Source organism: Salvia splendens, chromosome 3, assembly GCF_004379255.2.
Source record: "Salvia splendens isolate huo1 chromosome 3, SspV2, whole genome shotgun sequence".
Lineage (NCBI taxonomy): Eukaryota > Viridiplantae > Streptophyta > Magnoliopsida > Lamiales > Lamiaceae > Salvia > Salvia splendens.
The window spans coordinates 20,734,491-20,754,685 of NC_056034.1; the positions used below are offsets into that span (position 1 = coordinate 20,734,491).

Genomic DNA, 20,195 nt, shown 5'->3' on the forward strand with positions numbered 1-20,195 from the left:
GTCGACTCCAACTCCACCGGATAAGAAAACCGGAACAGGGGAGGTTGAAACAGGGGAAGTCAGAACAGAGGATGGCAACCAGAGCAGAAACGGTAAAAGACCAGAGCCCCAAGAAGCTGATCAACACTTCTCAGGCCCAGGAGTTGAGGTGGAGATAGAAGAAATTAGGAGAGAGGCTGGAGAATCTTCCAAGGGAGACAGTAGCAACAAAGAAAGGCAAGTGAAACCCTTTTCCTACAGAGGGGGACTTAAGAAGAAAAAGGAGGATCCAGCGGACTTCATGGAAATTTTTGGGAAGCTGGAAATTAATATGCCGTTTCTCCAAGCTTTAAAGCTGCCCATCTTCAGCAAGTTTATCAAGGAGTTTATCGCCGGGAAGACTAAACCCATCGGCAAAATAGTGATTGGAGAAACTGTATCGGCAGTGATTCAGAAGAGAAGAATGCCCTGTTGGGGTCTGGTGCCCCTTGCACAGCGGAAGTCATGCATTCACAAATAAATCATACATATGGATCTATTTGACCGATTAAGGGATTAATTATCTACATGTTAAACAATCAATTGCATACAAGAACGCACACAATTCATGTAAAAGGAATTAAAACCTAGTTCATGAATTTCCTACGGTTTAAAATTACCGATCTGATTCTCTAAAGAATCGACGATTGCTTGCGCCTTCTCCACATGAAGATCTTCGTACTCAACCACGAATCTTCTAATCTGTATCCCGAACTCAGAATCTAACCTTTGGGTGTGCAAAGCTTGTCAGAATCGAAAGGACTTAACTAGGCAGAAGACTGAACTTCAGCTCCATGAAACTGAAAATTTCGTCCACTCCCTGGAGAGAGGGAGCACGAATTTTTATGATGAAATTCATTTCTTTAGTCTTCTATTTAGTCTCCTTTATATAGAGTTATGATGGGCCAGATTAGGGATCCATGGAGGTTGGACTTGGGCCAAACCTGTTGGACTTTTACTAATTAAATTGAGCCCCAATTTAATACAAGTCCAATAGAATATTATTATCATCCACTATAGTATAATAATATTGACTGCCCGTCCAATTCCAAATTACGAGTAATCCGGGCTTTACCTCTTTAATTTATTATTTCCCGTGTTTAAGATATAAATATCCATTAATTAATTTAAGTCTGCTATTTGACTTAACTAATTAATATTTTTTTCCAAGAGTTGTCTAGTTCAAAATCTTTATTTATTATTCTGGAACAAATTCCAACCGGCCGGGTTTCTGAATAATAAAACCTTTTTCGAACACCTCTTGAGGATATTATCAAACTGGACTCACCCAGCACACGATTCATTGCAATAACAATACTAGCACCTCTAGACATTGATCACCACTACCCAAGATATCAGGATTCTTGGATTGCGAAAAATCCGCACCATTTGATAAATCAAAGTAGTGCATAATCAATATCGTATGCTCAATGTTATATCAACAATGATTAAGAAATAACAATCACCGAGACCTCGTCTTTCAGTAAATAGCAAGAAAGACTTATCTCAACTGTTAGATCCTTCAGTGCTATACCACACCAGTGTCGTTCATTTCCTAAGGTAAGGAAACATGCGGACTGACACTGCAACCTTTCACGATAGGTAGCCAAAGCCTATCTAGGTTGTGAAATTCTATTTCTCTTCTACAAAGAACCGACTGCGTCACCTTCTGTGAACGTCGTTCACGACCAGTCTACTATGTAGAAGAATTAGACTTATTTGCTTCTTATACATTTAAATGTTTGAGATACATCTTATAAATGCACAAACAAACATCAATGCTACAAAATTATTTCTTCTCGCCTTGGGATAAAAGTGAATTGTAGAGTTTATTGTATACAAGCAATTCTATCCATGCAACATGCTCGAAATATGCTTTTCAGTATACCAATCCTAACAATCTCCCACTTATACTCAAAATCATGCTTTCGAGTATACCCACTGCCAAAACTCTCCCACTTATACTCTAAGCAGGTCTCGGGCCATGATACATCGAACTACCGTACTTTTCACCTCATGTGTAAAACATGTTGTCATATAGGCATTTTGTGAAAAGTTCTGCCAGGTTGTTCTCTGATGATATCTTGGAAACCATAACGTCTTGCTACGCACTTAATCCTTAATTAATTTCATACTTCATCTCTATGTGAATGCTTAGCTTTATTAGATCGTGTTTCCCTCGAGTTAGACATATGACTAGAGTAATTATAACAAAATATAATACTCATACACATACTCGGAATCACGGTCAAAGCTATTAGGAAGTTACTGAGATTAACAACTACCTTAGTAGTTTCTGATGAAACCACACTTGTAATTTTCATGATAGAGTCCATGATATAATCACACTCTTTCATGACTCAGTTTTCAACTCCTAACGTTAACACATAGTCAGAGGATAACTCGATCATCAATCAATTATAAAATCGAGTCGATGTAACCTAAAGGACATAACTTGGATGTCTGGTAAACTAGAGCATACCGTTTAGTCTTCTTCAAGTACTATAGTATATTCTTTACACAATCCAATGTCCTAGGCCATGGTTAAAATGATATCATGCTTCTATGCCAACGGCAAAACTAATATCTAACTTAATACACATCATAGCATATATGAGACTTCCAATTATGGAACTTGTCTCATTCTTCTTGATCTCATTCAAAGTCGAAAAACACTTGACTAGAGACAAAATAATTCCGTCTAGAAAAAGAAAAACTTTTTCTTGGAATTTTCAATGCTAAAGTGTCTAAGTATTGTGTAGATGTAGGATTATTTAAGAAAACATACATTCTTTTTCTAGCAATCTGATGACACAGATGCTTAGAATGTAACTAGATTATCTTAAATACATCATCCTTAAACTGGGTAGACGACCAGTTTCCTACGCTAGATAACCCTCTTAGTTGTTTATCAACTTTTATAGATGTCGTCATCGTAGAGTACCATGAATACCAAATATAGGGCACTTTCAACTTTCTTGCCCTGTATTACATAACCATTAAGATGTTCCATGCAGATGATCTCCTCAAGACTTCTACTTAAAGAAAACTGTCTTGACAATCATAGTACATACATCCTAATTTATGTAGGCTACAATAGACAATATACAGATCGTCTTAGGCAAAAATGGCAGGCGAGAATATAATTCTCTCTGGGTATAACCCTTTGCCATTATTCTAGCCTTTTGAGATCCATGCTTACACTTGCAGGTCCACTAGCTCCCACTGACTGAAATAGTCTATGGGTAGTATCGCAAGTCTTGCAAACATTCTTGTCTATTTAAGATTGTTATTCAGAATCTATCATCTTATCAAGAATGCTTATCTGAATAAGTCATTGCGTCCTTGTAGTTACAGGGATTATGTTCAAGTTGATCTAAGACTGAGTGTTAAGACTCTTTTAGACTCATGAACTTATTATGTTCGCTAAGAACGCTCCCACTACGACACGACTCTTACAATCTTAGGTACAAACGTTGATTTTCGTAGTACATAAGTTTCTAATGGTATGACTTCTTGGTTAAGATGGAAAATAGATATTCTCATTATCTTGAGAATTATCATGTTTGTTAAGCTTGTTGTTCTCCTCATAATCTTCATCAAAGAATCTAGTATTCGTGTAAACAAACACATATCTTGACGTGAAGATTATAGAACTTGTACCTTTTCTATCATTTGGGACAACCTTAAAACATACCTCAGTACACAACTCCAATTACTTGGATACCTTTTCCAAAACATGTCTTGGAATAACTCCACACCTTGAGATGTGTTGGACTAAACTTACCTCTAGTCCACAACTCGTGTGTTGTAGAAGGTACTGATGTTATGGTAGTTTCTTTAAGGTATAACTCGTTGTTTCCAACGTATATCCCATCAATGATAAGGTGTTATTGAGTAAAACCGTTCACTTATCGAACTTGTCTTCGAGAGACTTCGATATCTTCTTATATGACTATCCCATTCTTTAGAAGAATGCTTGGAGTAGTCAACTAGGATTTAGCTCCCACTACTGATCTTAACTCATTGCTCGTCTCCTATGGTATAAACCATTAAGACTTGCTAGTCTTTCTATGTCGCACCTCTATAAGTATTCTGAATCCCTTGAACCACCAAAAGATTCTAACTTATTGTGCATCAACCAGACTTACCTGACTTTCAAGCTATTTAACAAGTAAGTTGTTAAAATCTCGATAGTCACTTGAGTTAGACAAAATCAGTTTGAACAATTACTAAGTACTTTCTTGGCCTTATGATTAAGTACCATAAATACTTTATCATTCATTGTTTAAGAAGCTGAACTGTGGTGTTAAACTCAATCTTTTGCAATTATATTGTTTAGATACTATGATGTATAATTTGTTTTTCTATGGTACTATGATAGATATTCGATCCACATTTCTCAATAATGCACGCATTATCAAATGACATCGAACATCATTTAATCATTAACAAGTTTAGAAACTGAAACTGAATTCTTTCCAAACTAAACTGTACCAATAAAACAAAGACTTATACATCAAAACAAAACAATAAAGTGAGCATAAAAAAATAGCTCCCACTGCAACAACTGCCCAACTGGATCTAGATCTCTCTTTTAAAAATTGCATTGTTATCTAAGTCATTGTCCTTCTATAGAAGAGGTCAATCCAACTTACAATGCATCTTCTCTTTGCTTTTTCACCAATTTTTTCTTGCCTTTCTTGCTTTCTAGCAGGCATTGATGACAATTCAGCTCTTCCCTCTTTCCATTGTTAGTCTTCTGTTCGATTGAACTAAGACATAGGAAAGATGCAGCCTTAATGAATTCGTCAACTATCATGTTATCTTCCTCCAAAAGTAATAAAGTGAATACAATGCTGAAGGTTTCCAATTTTTCAGTAACAACCTTCTTGTACTCACTTCTTATTACATTTGGCGATGAACTGAGTATAAAAACTATTTGAGTAACTGAATCAGAAGATTCTTCAAAATATTCTAACTCTTTTGGATGCTTCAACAGAATCTGGACAACGTCCTCATTGGATATCCCTCTTTCATCAATATAAACCAAGACGTGTCTTACTACTTAAAATAAAGTAGTTTGACCTTCTATCTCAAAGAACTTGCCAAGTGCACGCATAAAATGCATTCTTAAACTTTCTTTGTAGAATTTTGTCAAGGAAATGGAGGACATGAATTGGTGAGTACAAACTTTAATTTTTCAGCAATGAGAATCTTATCCATTTTATATTTCCAATCTACATAATTTTGGCCTTCGAGTTTGATTTCTTTAAGGTTCGCAGACATTATTAAGAATTTAGCTGAGAAGAAATAAAACTATTTATCGCATACTATGCTTGACACATAATTGCAAACAACCACAAAACAATTTATGTATCTCGCAACCGTGAAAACCAAAATAAGTACGCCTCTAGGGAGGTCATACAAATTCGGATTCCAACAATTTCCTGGTCACAATACCGACGGATAGTCCAGAGACCACTAAGGTGGCATGGCCGCCAAATATTGCCTAAGCTTTTACCCTAAATATTAGCATCTAGGAATTTCATTTCTGTTTTGATACTCCTTCTAGGGAAGGTCGTACGCCACTAACAAAATTCCATAGCTATCTTATAAATATGTTTAAACACGTGAACTTGCAATTTCACAGGATTATGGCTCCCACTAGGGTGGGTCGCGATAATATTAGAAACTCGCTTCTAGTTTAAACAATTTACTATTAAGAAGTCTAATCTTATGAACTTGCTATTTCGTAGGATTATTGCTCCCACTAAGGTGGGTCGCGATAATATTAGAAACGGCTTCATATATAGACCAATTTATGGAGACCATATACAACGCACTGTTGTAATTATCGCTTAGTCATTTTAAACATGGTTTTTGCATAATTATCACATAAGCAGAAAAGGCAGATAATCCACTTAAACCAGATTAACACCAAATAAACAGATAAATCTATTTACTTCATGGTTATTAATCACACTGGATAATTATTGAAATTATTTAATAAATCTAGGGAGATTTAATTAAATAATTAATTTCTTATCTTATCCAAAATAGGAATTTCGGATTTGATACGATTTATTTAGATAATGACTATCCAAACTAATTTAGGATTTATCTAGATAGAATGGAATCTATCTAAATCCTCTTAGGATTATTCTAGATTTTACATGGATAAAATCAAATCGTAAAATTCAAGATAAGACTGATCTTGGATTATCATTATCTAAATCATACTAGGATATTTCAGGATAGAAACAAATTTATCCAAATCCATAAGATGAAGATAAAATCCAATCACTCTAAGATTTAAGAAAATCTTAGATTATTTGAATAAGAAACTAGAATATATCATACTATCTATTAGGATTTATTCTAGATAAAATTAACTTTATCAAAATCCAATTAGATAAGGATTATCTTGTATTATCTTAATCTAAATTTATCTAGGATATTTTCTAAATAGAAATAAATCTATTTATATCCATAAAATTAGGATAACTAGGATTAATATCAATTAATTCAACTAGGATTTAACTAGATAGAACTAAATCTATCTTTAATCCAAAAGATAATTACTATACAGGATTAGTTATTATCTAAATATTCTAAGATATATTCTAGATAGATATAAATCTATCAATATCTATAAGATAGAGATAAAACTTAATTATCTAAATCTACTAGGATATTTTTTAAATAGAATTAAATTTATAAATATCCACAAGATAAAGATAAAATATGGATTTTAATTATTCCAAATCTACTAAGATATATTTTCGATTGAATCTACCAATATCTACAAGATATAGATAAACATAATTAAAATTTATCTAAGTCTATCCAGGATTTATTCACATAGGGTTAAATCTATATAAATCCATAAGACAAAATAAAATTAATTATGATCCAAATTTATCTAGGATTTATCTAGATAGATGCAAACCTATCCAAATCCATAAAATAAGTATAAAATCCAAATATAATTAATTATTTATCTAGTCTATCTATGATTTATTCACATAGAATTAAATCTATATAAATACATAAGACAAAATAAAATAAGATTAATTATTATCCTAATTTATCTAGGATTTATCTAGATAGAATTTAGTCTATCCAAATCCATAAAATAAGGATAATTACTCAATTAATCCACAATTTAATTAAAATAAATTTTAGATAATCCACTTAGATATATTCAAAGATTATTCTACAAAAATATCTTGAAAGAATCTCCAAAATTAGTTCCTAGGGTTGTGGAAGCCCTAACTAACTTCGAAAGTTGACGTCACCGAGCCCGGGAACCTCAGCAACGCAGCTCCGCCATTGAGCTGTTGGATGCCTCTGGCAGCTCTCCTGGGCAGTTCGTGCAGGCTGACCAGCTCGCTATATTGCCCAGTCTGGAGCGCCTGCCCAGTCACAGCAAACAAAGCTTGCTGACCGCTGGACACCTTCTCCCTTGGCCTTGACCACGCTGCTGCAGCCATCGATCCGAGCAGTCGTCCCGATTTGATCATTAATTGATTCTCCGTAATGATAATTATGAACCAACAAACGAATTGGTTAATTTAATTATAAGCTTTGAAAATCCCATTACTTTCACGAATTACCGTGTCCAAGTAATGATCCCATTACTATAATAAATTAATCTTTACAAAACATGACATGCAATTTACCCAATTATACAAACATTGTGTATAGTCATTACGATGGCCTCATGATTACATATTTTGAGAAAGGATTCAACAAAATAACGCAAAATGCCCAATTCTCCTTTGCTGCTATCGGTCACGGCCAAATCAACCAAAACGTGCGAAACTTATTCTTCGTTATTATATTTATCGATTTGTTCGTTCATTTAAACAAACAAACACGATCAAAACAAAGAAAATCACGCAGCAATTCACATAACATGAAATTAATCCACATAATCAGAGCCAAAAATTGGCTCTGATACCAATTGTTGGGGTCTGGTGCCCCTTGCACAGCGGAAGTCATGCATTCACAAATAAATCATACATATGGATCTATTTGACCGATTAAGGGATTAATTATCTACATGTTAAACAATCAATTGCATACAAGAACGCACACAATTCATGTAAAAGGAATTAAAACCTAGTTCATGAATTTCCTACGGTTTAAAATTACCGATCTGATTCTCTAAAGAATCGACGATTGCTTGCGCCTTCTCTACATGAAGATCTTCGTACTCAACCACGAATCTTCTAATCTGTATCCCGAACTCAGAATCTAACCTTTGGGTGTGCAAAGCTTGTCAGAATCGAAAGGACTTAACTAGGCAGAAGACTGAACTTCAGCTCCGTGAAACTGAAAATTTCGTCCACTCCCTAGAGAGAGGGAGCACGAATTTTTATGATGAAATTCATTTCTTTAGTCTTCTATTTAGTCTCCTTTATATAGAGTTATGATGGGCCAGATTAGGGATCCATGGAGGTTGGACTTGGGCCAAACCTGTTGGACTTTTACTAATTAAATTGAGCCCCAATTTAATACAAGTCCAATAGAATATTATTATCATCCACTATAGTATAATAATATTGACTGCCCGTCCAATTCCAAATTACGAGTAATCCGGGCTTTACCTCTTTAATTTATTATTTCCCGTGTTTAAGATATAAATATCCATTAATTAATTTAAGTCTGCTATTTGACTTAATTAATTAATATTTTTTTCCAAGAGTTGTCTAGTTCAAAATCTTTATTTATTATTCTGGAACAAATTCCAACCGGCCGGGTTTCTGAATAATAAAACCTTTTTCGAACACCTCTTGAGGATATTATCAAACTGGACTCACCCAGCACACGATTCATTGCAATAACAATACTAGCACCTCTAGACATTGATCACCACTACCCAAGCTATCAGGATTCTTGGATTGCGAAAAATCGCACCATTTGATAAATCAAAGTAGTGCATAATCAATATCGTATGCTCAATGTTATATCAACAATGATTAAGAAATAACAATCACCGAGACCTCGTCTTTCAGTAAATAGCAAGAAAGACTTATCTCAACTGTTAGATCCTTCAGTGCTATACCACACCAGTGTCGTTCATTTCCTAAGGTAAGGAAACATGCGGACTGACACTGCAACCTTTCACGATAGGTAGCCAAAGCCTATCTAGGTTGTGAAATTCTATTTCTCTTCTACAAAGAACCGACTGCGTCACCTTCTGTGAACGTCGTTCACGACCAGTCTAATATGTAGAAGAATTAGACTTATTTGCTTCTTATACATTTAAATGTTTGAGATACATCTTATAAATGCACAAACAAACATCAATGCTACAAAATTATTTCTTCTCGCCTTGGGATAAAAGTGAATTGTAGAGTTTATTGTATACAAGCAATTCTATCCATGCAACATGCTCGGAATATGCTTTTCAGTATACCAATCCTAACATGCCCTCCAAGCGTACTGATCCAGGTATGTTCACTCTCCCCATTTCAATTGGGAACATTAAAGTCGAGCATGCTATGTGCGATCTAGGTGCATCAATAAATGTTTTACCGCTTTCCCTTTATAAGAAACTGGAAAGAGTGAGAATGGTTGATACGAAGGTGGTAATTCAATTAGCTGATAGGTCGTGCATCAGTCCCGAGGGTGTGTTAGAGAATGTAATAGTCAAAGTACAAGATTTTCTATACCCTGCTGATTTCCATGTTACAAAGATGAGTGAGTACCAGTCTGCTGAGTCTAGTGGAGTGCTTTTAGGAAGGCCATTTTTACGCACCGCTAAGACAATCATTGACGTTTTTGATGGAACTATTTGCTTAGATTATCATGGAGAGAAGTTTACTTTTAACATTGACGAGGCTATGAAGAAGCCACTGGACATAGAAATTGATGCAGGAACAGGTGTAAAATTCTGAGTTAAGTCACTCCATTGACAAGGAGGTGGCCAATTGGTGCGAGACCGTAAACACACTGGGAATGACAAATGAAGAGTTAGCAGAGACAATTCTGGAATTCTGTAAAAGTCCTGAATCTGCCAGGTCTAAGGAATTAGCCTGCGTGTCTAATGTGGAAAATTTGCCTGGACCTGAAGGATTAATCACCAAGGAGGCGAAGAAGAATCCACTACCTCAGGAGATAAGTTCAACAAAGAAAGAACCGAAGATATTGCCCACAGGCCTAAGGTATGCTTATTTGGAGGAGAACTAGATGTTCCCGGTGATCATTAACAGCAACCTAACCGGGGAGCAAGAAGCGGAATTACTGGAAGTACTCAGGAGGAACAAGAAAGCCATAGGATGGACTCTGTCAGACCTGGTGGGAATCAGTCCTGACCTCTGCATGCACCATATTCGCTTGGAGGAAGGAGCGAAACCCCACCTAGACCCACAGAGAAAGTTGAACCCAAATATGAGAGAAGAGGCCTTGAAGGAAGTGCTCAAGCTGCTGTCATTGGTATCATAAACTTAATTCCCGACAGTAAGTGGGTAAGCTCAGTCCATATGGTACCAAAGAAGTCGGGGATCCAAGTGGTGATAAATGAGAAAAATGAATTGGTACCCACAAGGTTAGTAACCGGTTGGAGGATGTGCATCGATTATCGGAAACTGAACGAGGCCACGCGGAAGGACCATTTCCCGTTGCCATTTATAGACCAAATGTTGGAGAGATTGGCAGGCAAGAAGTTTTTCTGTTTTCTGGACGGATACAGCGGATACTTCCAGATTTACGTCAATCCAGAAGATCAGGAAAAGACGACCTTCACGTGCCCTTTTGGGACGTATGCATATAGAAGGATGTCATTTGGCTTGTGTAATGCGCCAGACACTTTTCAGATATACATGATGAGTATTTTCTCAGACCTCCTGGAAGAATGTATCGAAATCTTTCTGGATGACTTCACGGTCTACGGGAATTCCTTCGAGACTTGCCTTACCAACTTGGATCTGGTATTACGAAGATGCAGGGTGAAGAATCTAGTGCTGAACTTCGAGAAATGTCATTTTATAGTACAGTAGGGAATTGTTCTGGGCCACATTATCTCGGAAAAAGGGTATTCAGGTGGATAAAGCAAAGGTAGACGTGATCTCGAGGCTTCCTTATCCTACAAGTCAAAAGGAAATAAGGGGATTTCTGGGCCACGCAGGATTCTACCGAAGGTTCATCAAGGACTTTGCAAAGATCGCACAGCCACTCACCCACCTCCTACAGAATGACGTAGACTTCAACTTTGACGAGGCATGTCAAGGGGCCTTCCAACTTCTAAAGGAAAAGCTTGTATCAACCCCAATCATCAGAGCTCCAGACTGGAATTATCCCTTCGAGGTAATGTGTGACGCCAACGATTATGCAGTCGGGGCAGTGCTAGGTCAAAGAATTGAAGGGAAGAACTATATGATTTTCTATGCATCGAAGACTTTAAATCAGGCCCAAAAGAACTACGACACCACAGAGAAAGAGATGCTAGCTGTCGTGTACTCCTTTGAGAAGTTCCGACCATACTTACTTGGGTCGAAGGTGATAGTGTTCACTGATCAGGCGGTGATAAAGTATCTACTGGCTACTGGGCCATCTCTAGAAATGTGCAACCCCCCGGAGCAGTTTAATGTGGATTTCTTCTTTAACAAAGGGTTGTTGTACACGAAAGACGACGAAGTCTACTTCTATGAGGTGGGACAGACTGAAGCGGCCATTAAGGCGGAAGGAAGCTCAGTTACTGATACCACCACGCTAGAGTGGGAAAAGGAGCTGGGGAGAGTGCGGACCGATATACGGGATCTCAAGACTGAGTTATCCGTGTTGACTTTGACTGTTCTGGGGCTAAAAGAACCATTAGGAGTACACACCGACAGAATGACCGAAGCCCTGACCCTGATGATGAAGATGGTCAACTTCGTGGAACAGAGGACCCCTAAACCTCAACTAGGGGTGTGCATTCGGGTTTCGGTTTGGTTTTTTGCCCAAACCGAACCGAAATCGAAAAACCGAATTTAGGCTAAAATCAAAACCGAACCAAAACCGAAAACCAAAAAACCAAAATCTGAAAAACCTAAATCCGAACTAAAAAAACTGAACTAAAACTGAAAAACCGAAATGATGAAAAACCGAGAACCAAACTGCAATCATACAATTTTACACAACATTTATCAAAGAAATCATCAATTTTACACAACATCTATGTAACTGAATAATGAAATCATAGCATTTTACATTACAGTGAACATACAATTTCTAATTTCGTATCAAACAACAATCATAAAATTTTGCATTACAATGAACATTCAATTTCATCAAATACAGAAACATACAATTCCTAATTTCCAAGCTCGACGACGATACCTCCGAAACGGCGAAGCCCTTCCGCTGCTCCGATGGCACCGGGACGGCAAGGGAGGCAGCTACACAGCCGCGGCGCCGACTGGGGATGAGGTGAAGGGCGGTCAGTGGATCGACTCGTTGAGAGGAAGAGAGAGAAGTTAGGGTTATTCGTTTCAACCGAGACTTTGATTTGTGAGGGAGAAATGAAGGAGGGGTGAAGTAGACGGAGGGAGGTGGGGAGAAGGCGGTGTCGGAGGTTGCGGGACGCCGCTGCGAGGCGCGGGAAGGGCGGCTGCCCTTCGGCGTCGACGAGAGGGACGAGAGGGATAAGAGAGATGTAGGAGATCTAGGGTTTGAGATGATTTGGGGATTTTTGGAGTGGTAGGAAGTGAGTAGGCCGACGAATGGGAGTATAGTAGAAGATTGGGCCATTTTTAAAAAATTGAATTGGGCCACTGAAAATAATTAATTTCAGCCCGGTTTTAAATAAATTCGGTTATTCAGTTTTTTTCAGTTTTTTTCTTTGCCCGAACCGAACCGAACTGAAAAACCAAAATTTTTGTATTTTCAAAACCGAACTGAACCGAAAAATCGAAATAACCGAACCGAATTTCAAAATTTCGGTTTGGTTCGGTTCGGATATTCGGTTTCTGGTTTTTTTGCTCACCCCTTACCTCAACAAAGATTTTCCCTAGGAACTACTCCACAGAAGTTCGTCCCAACTGCCCCAGTTACCATGCCAGTGAAGAAGAGAAAAGAACCCACCACCACCACTATACCAGTAAAAAAGGAAATCCCGAGGCCAATTGGAGTGAAGGCCAAGAAGGAGGATGCACCACCACAACCACACCCTAAGAAAGCCCGGAAGCCTGGTCCCCGTGGGGACCAGGGACAGAATTGATCCACCACCCCCCAGTAACCAAGTAAATTTTATTTTCTGTTTTTCATTTGTTTCTTTTAGTTTAGTTTTCTTTAGTATGCATGCTAGGTTGTTATTTGTTGATTTTATGCCTTCTCCCACTTAGGCCATGGATTGGGCTAAGTGTGAGAAGTTTGTGTGGTTAGCATGTATTATTTTCTGTGTTTCTTGTGTAACTCTTCTCACTTAGTCCATGGCTTGGCCTAAGCGTGAGGAGGTTGTTATGTATATATGTTTTGTTTGTGTTCTACCTTCTTACACTTAGCCTAATTCTTGGTCTAAGTGTGAGAAGTTTGTGTTTTGTATGTTTGCTTTCTCTGTTTTGTTGTCGCCACTAACTGCCCTGTTTTCCACCTCATTGGGATTGCTTGGGGACAAGCATGAATGAAGTAGGATGGGAATAGCAGTTAGTGTCGAGCATGTAAATAATCTGTTAGGTCTAAGAGTCTGTAGTTTTTTTTAGGTTTTCTGTTTGTATATGCATAACTGGTGTAATAAATAGCAAAAGCCCCTTAGGGAGAGTAATTGAAGAGAGAATACATGCCAATTTGTGAAACCCTTTTCCTTAATAAATCAAAGTCAGTTGGATAAAGTAAGAACGATAGAAAATGCCTAAATTTGAAACTAACTGTGAAGCCCTCTTAAAAAGTGAGTTATAAGCCTAGAGTAGAGCACTTTCTACTAAACACATTAAAAAAGAATAGAGTGGCTGCCATTGATGCTAAGGGAAAAGTGACACAGATAGTAAGGACTAAAGGCAATAAGGACAACCATTTTGAGCTTAATTCTTTCGAACTTGCTGAACCTGCCTCATTGGAAGGGCACCCCTTAGTGAACTCTTTGGGCATGTACTAAACTGAATCCATTTTTTTTTAACCTTTAGCCTTCATGCCATGTGAACAAGGGGGCAGTGATGGAGTAGCTCGATGGTAGGGGTAGAAGATAGATTGAGAAACAAGGGAAAATGTGAAAAAAGTTAGAAAAAGACACGGGCAAGAAAAGATGTAACTTGACCCGAGAAAAATGTTAGAATATGGGCAAAAAAATAGATATATATGTTATCAGGCCCAGGAAAATAATTAGAAAGAAAGAAAATGGGCAGGAACAGTTGTTACCTGATCCAAGAAAAAAAACAGATATAAAAACAAAAAAAGATATAAAAAATGAGATAAAAAGAAAAGGGCAGCAAAAAAATTTTATGGCCCAGGGAAGATCACGTAGCCAGGAAACATCTCCAAAATGTTGGAAAAGATGAAATCATACACGGGGAGGTTGTTACCAAGTTTTGTCCCTAAGTTCACATGTCCGCATCATGTTTTCACTTGTACTTCTTGAACTTACACCCCTTAGGACTCTCACCGATATACACTATAATCCCCTAACCCCATTACCACCGAATGAAAGACCTTAAAGAAATATTCTGTGGCATCGATCTTAAGGCATCAGTGGTATGGCAAATAAAGAGTGAATGATCCTAACATCATTGGTGAGGAATGAGTGATCGAGTGAATCCAATAGATGGAAAAAAAAATTATGCTATCTTGACGAACTAACAACTTGACTAGGTAGAAGAAGGGAGGGGGAAGAATCTGAGGCTGTAGATACTTGGATTGATCTTAAACTTGTGGGGATGGCTGCTAGGAAAAAAATACCAGTTTATGCACTTATGTGTTACGTTTCTCTTTGTCTTGTGTTTGTTTGTGTCTGTTTTCTGTTTTGTATCTGTTTGTGTCTAGGTCTAGAAGTTCGTGTTTTGTTTTTCTTTTCTTAGGGTCTGTTAAAAGGGGAAATATGCATTGAAACTTGCCTTATTTCTTTTTCTTGTCTTTCATACTTGAGGACAAGTATGATTTAAGTGTGAGCAGTTTGATAAGGCTCGTTTCATACATCTATTTTTGGCCTAAAAAATAAAAATTACATAATTAAACTCCTAAAAAATAAAAAATACATAATTAAAGGCTAAAAATACCCTCATGGAAGACTATTCATCCGGCTCTACCCCTAATGTTCTTTGGAGACCCCGTATCATTGCCACATGCGATCGAAGTTGTTCGTGGGTCATAGTTGACCTATCGGCCAAATTGAGTTGGGCCAAAACCCCCCACAACTAGTTGGTGGGGGGTTGAGGTGGCACAAAGGGAGCGGGATCGGGGGCGGATGGAGTCGCGGTGTGACGGCGGTTGGCCGTCGACTTCTTCATTCCTTGCGGCCGGCGTTGGGAACTACTCGGGCCGGCATCGGGGCTACCCAAGCTAGCTCCGGCGAGCTGGGTGGACACCTCATCGGAGCTAGCTTCGGATAGGGGTACCGACCTCGACCGTCTGCTGGAAGAGTGATAAGGCTCGTTTCATGCATCTATTTTGGGTCTAAATTTTGTGTTTTCCATGGTGCTAACGTGTAATTATAAGTCTAGGTACGTGAATATTCTGCCGGACCCAGGAACGTGTTCTATTTACCAGAGCAGAGGAAATAGGAGCAAAAAGTGAAGAAAATGAGCAGAATCCTTGAGGGCATAAACGTCAAACCACAAAGACCGATTGCCCTATGGATTGGAGCCGTGCCTATAAATACGAGGAAAAATATCAAAGGAAGAGGTTTTGGGGAGATAGGAAAATCCTTAGTTAGTTTCGGCTCACTCTTCATCTTCACTCACTTAGCTCACGCGTTTGGTTTCATATGGGGAATTTTGGGTAGTGGTGTAGTTTCGGTGTCTTTGGAAGTGTAACACCATCCTGATAAGGGCGAAGGAACAATTTTAATTTTCTGCACGTACTTACTTTTGCCGACTTCCTTGCCGGAAGTTCGGCTACTGTTTTGAGGCTACATTTGCAGTTTGATGCTTAATCTAGTTTCTATTTTCTGTTTCCGCTCTGATTCTGATGCTTTACTGTTTATTTACTAATTTGGATGCTTTTCGCAACTGTTGGATATTTGAAGTTGAGATCGGAGAGATCTGAGTGGATTTATTGGTTGTTGGTTTGAATCGGAGTTGGAGGTTATGGATCTGAGTTTTGTTGGTGTGAATCTGATGGATCTAGTGTAGATTTCCTTTTTAATGTTTAAATCTGAGCACGTACTTTTGGATCTGCATGGAATTTTCTGTTACTATTGATTTACTTGACCTAGTAGATTAGATCTGTTAATTTTCTGCTTAATCATCATGTTTAATGTCCGAACTGAAGTTTGCTATGTTTCTATGCTATGTTCTGTTCCAGTTCATGTTTGTTTACTGAAGAAGATGAAGATAATCGGTAGTTAGAATCAGATCCGCTTTAGTTTGTTAGTTGCAGCTTTCTTGTCAATAGCTATTTAAGGAAATCTGTTATGTTACTTTTTCTTATGTTTTGTTGTCTCGCTGTTTTAGGAAACTTTACTTTACCTGACCCAGTAGTTTGACAACTGTTTCAAAGTTAATTTCCAGTTTCGAATCATGCATGTGACTATGTTTGAAGCACTTTCAGTTCTCTGGATCCAGTAGATAGAATAGATTAGTTTTACTTTCTCAGGTCTAGTAGTAAAACTCAACCCTCTTGTTGCGTGGCAGCAACCAAACCCTCCAAAATTCTCTTAATGCATTCCAAACCCTTCCGTCCTCGTGGGTTCAATCCCGACTTTCCTATACTAGCCAATAGTATAGAGGATTGAGGTTTTGAAGTGGGATTGTTGAGACAACAACTGAATTCTGAGAGTTCATGATCTCCTAGACCTTGTGCTCTAGCGAATCCTCTGAACCTAAGAGTTTACTTTTACATAGCAGCAGCAATCATCTTTCCGCTCATTCAAGTAGCTAGAGGAGGATGATACGCCTCCCTTATACTTCGGATGCACACGCACCTCCTGCCAAACATTGAGGTACTTGAACGGTTTGTAGTGTTGGGGTTGGTAGATCGCCAAAGCGGCACTGATGATGTCGACCTCGCTTCTGCCGCTCCCCGCCGACCGCTCTTCCTGGAGGTAATACCCCTGGAACTTTTGGATTTCTTCGTTGGCTCTGTATATGGCATTGCGCACCATACTCTCGTTGCGCTCGATTATTCCAGCTGGCTGGTTTTGATTGTACCGGCGACAGATGCGCCACCAAAAATGGTCCCCGGATTGGTTCGTGCCAATCTCCGGATCTTCGGATATAGACAAAAACGCTTTGAATAATTGATCCATCTCCCCCGGAGTGTACGGGATGCGGACACCACGAGTAGGAAGATGAAGAGTTTGAGAGTTTCCGCTCCCTCCCGCTCTAGGTACGGGTGGTTCGGGTGCCCACCCGTATTGCCCATCGGGGGCATCTTGGTCGTCCACCAGGTAAGGCCGATAGCCAGCCGGAGCTTGCAAACTTTGGGTTTGATGAGGGGCCGAAAATTCCGTTTCCGACCTAGGAAATGGTTTTGAGCCGAACCATTCGTGGTTCCAACCGCGGGAGTCGGAGAGTTGATCGCCGGAGCCGGACATTTTTTTGTTGTAAGAGTCAAAGAAAGATTGAGAATTGTAAGAATGGAAATGAGAGAATTTAGATGAGAATTGTGTAGTGTGGTGTGAAATTTTTTGTATGGAAGTGGGGTATTTATAGATGAAAATGTGAATTTTTGGGGAAAAAAATTGAAAAATAAATTAAAAGTGGGGAGAAAACGGATATAATTTTTTGGGAAGTGGGATTTTTTATAATTTTTAATCGGATTTTAAATTAAAATCTGATTTTTTTTAAAAAAAAGGAAATTCCAACGGCATTGCCGTTGGCCAATCAGGCATTGACACGTGTGCTGCTCGCTGGCACGGACGTGCTTGATGCATTGAGCAGTGTCGCGCCAGCGGCAAGAGCGCAGCGGCGAGCAGCGGTGCGCCGTGCCGCTGGCCCGGACGGACGGTGTCACTGCTGCGGATGCTCTAATCTCTCATTCATTCAGTCTATGCTCTCTCTCATCTAAGCGTTGCTCCTCCTTCTCTCTAGAAACTCCACTCTCTCTCTCTTCTCCGATCATTCTCTTCGGTTTGATGAGCGTTTGACCGGTGTTTTGCCTAACAGAAGCTTTGCGAATTCCAGCCCTTGATCTAATCTTGTGGTTAGATCTGCTAAGGGTTTGCTCGGTGTTCTTGTGAGATCTGAGATTCCGTCGTGTTCTTGAGTGTTTCTAAGGTGGTTCTAAGATTGTATGATGATTTGCGTGTCGAGTTGGTCGTGGTGTGCGGTAATTGGTGAGATCTAGGGTTGACTGGTCTCTAGTGGTCTTGCATGTTCAGCGGTTCTCCTTTTGTGGTAATTGGTTGAGATTTGAAAGGTCCTTGGCTCGGTGCAGTTACTGCTGTGACCTGAGCCGTATTCCAAAATCTCTGATTTCACTTTGTCTGTTAATCTTGTTTAGATCCTGTCGATCTGATCCCTACGGCATATATTCCTCCGCATCCATTAAAAGAGTTGATCTAACATTTATTTTCTGTCCTTTTAAATTCTCTTTTTTTTATAATTCATTCTCACGAGTCACAAGATGTTGTTGGAACTAATCGTTCGAGTTTTTTCAATTTTTCTAGAGTTTTACCAATAATATGTTTCATATTTGATTAAGGACTAAAAAAGTTATATTTCCAAACATAATTGTTGTATTTAAATTACTGATACACTCAGCATATCCCGACCTTAGCTCAATTGGTAGAGTGGAGGACTGTAGTATGATACCTAAATCCCTAGGTCACTGGTTAGATTACGTTAGGTCGGAATTTTTCATAGCGTTAAATTATTTTAATAATTATTTCATTTTAATTTTTATCTGTCGACAGAGTTCGGCTTGGCGGCAGGGTTATTAATATTATCATTTCGGAATTTTTACAACCTATTTCACAATTAATTGATTTGAATTTTTAGATCTTGACTTGCTTATCATTGTGAAATTAATCCTATAATATTTGTAAATATGAAGCTGAATATCATACTTAGTAGATAGGAAGTGAAGAAATTGAGAAGTAAAACTCCAAGAGAGTAATAAATTAAATCTAAGTTGAAGATGATATGATGGTTGATGAAATTCAAGAGTGAAGAAAAGTCCCTTTGTCTTTGAACTCCGATGCTATGGTGGGAGCCCACAGCTGCGCGTTTTTGACCTTGGATATGCTTGACAGCACCTCCAACGGCGTGATCTTTCCGGCCACCGTCACCTTCTTCGCTGCAAAATCTATGTTGAACGACCTAACCCCTGCACCGCACGCATCTAAATAAATATCTTCACCAAAAACACAAACACAAATAGTATAAAATATAAAAGGCACACACACCAGCCATTCTAGAAATATGTTTCCTCATTTTCCTCTCGCAGCCTCTGCAGTGCAACGACACTCTTAGCACCACCACCTGATCGGGCGAGGGGGAGGAGGAGGCCAGTTTTGTCTCATCTAATTTGGGCTCGAAATCGGATAGGGTGGTGAGCAGCTCCTTGCCGTTCAGCAAGTACCTAGTAGAGCCGGGCGGGCTGATGAAGTCGGAAGGCTTGGTGCAGCTCCAGCTCTTCCTGCTTGGAGTGGGAGTTGAGGGGGAAATCTTCCTATGGATGGGCGGGAGAGGGGTGGCGGCGCATCTCCGGGAGTCGGTGATGATGGGATTGTATCGGTCGATGGCGGGGCTGCTGCTGCCGCCGCTGAGAACGCTGCTGGATGGTTGTTCCATGATGGCTTTCCATATATCCATTCCTTTCATCTTTAAATCGTAGTGCCTTTGGGAATCCGATTTGTTTCGGAAAAGAGGAATAAAGCGATTGATGGTTTAGAATCAGATTCCTCCTAACCTAACAACACAACACAACACAACCATCTCTGCTCAAATATTTATCTCCATATCTTTTCTTTTTTAAATATCGTGTCTTCAGTTATTCTACAGTATGTATATGCCTTAGATAAATGTTCAATCATATAAAAATAACAGCAACTTGTTCGACAGATTTTAGTAATTAAAAGCAATGTGTATGCGTGC

General features: G+C 38.8%; 1 protein-coding gene across 1 annotated transcript; it reads right to left on the reverse strand.

The window, feature by feature from the left end:
* Positions 1 to 19,188: 19,188 nt before the first annotated feature.
* Positions 19,189 to 19,928, reverse strand: LOC121793653 (protein SODIUM POTASSIUM ROOT DEFECTIVE 3-like). The gene is made up of 2 exons (XM_042191692.1): positions 19,505 to 19,928; positions 19,189 to 19,425 (listed from the first exon to the last, which is right to left on the reverse strand). The coding sequence occupies exons 1-2, from the start codon at positions 19,920 to 19,922 to the stop codon at positions 19,259 to 19,261; spliced, it is 585 nt and encodes a 194-aa protein (XP_042047626.1). The 5' UTR covers positions 19,923 to 19,928; the 3' UTR covers positions 19,189 to 19,258.
* Positions 19,929 to 20,195: the final 267 nt, after the last annotated feature.

What these genes read in the sequence shown, in the direction of transcription:
- LOC121793653 (XM_042191692.1), bottom strand. Translation starts at nt 19,922, where the DNA reads ATGAAAGGAATGGATATATGGAAAGCCATCATGGAACAACCATCCAGC. An exon ending in ACATATTTCTAGAATGGCTG is followed by an intron (nt 19,426 to 19,504) that starts GTGTGTGTGCCT and finishes CGTGCGGTGCAG; the next exon opens with GGGTTAGGTCGTTCAACATA.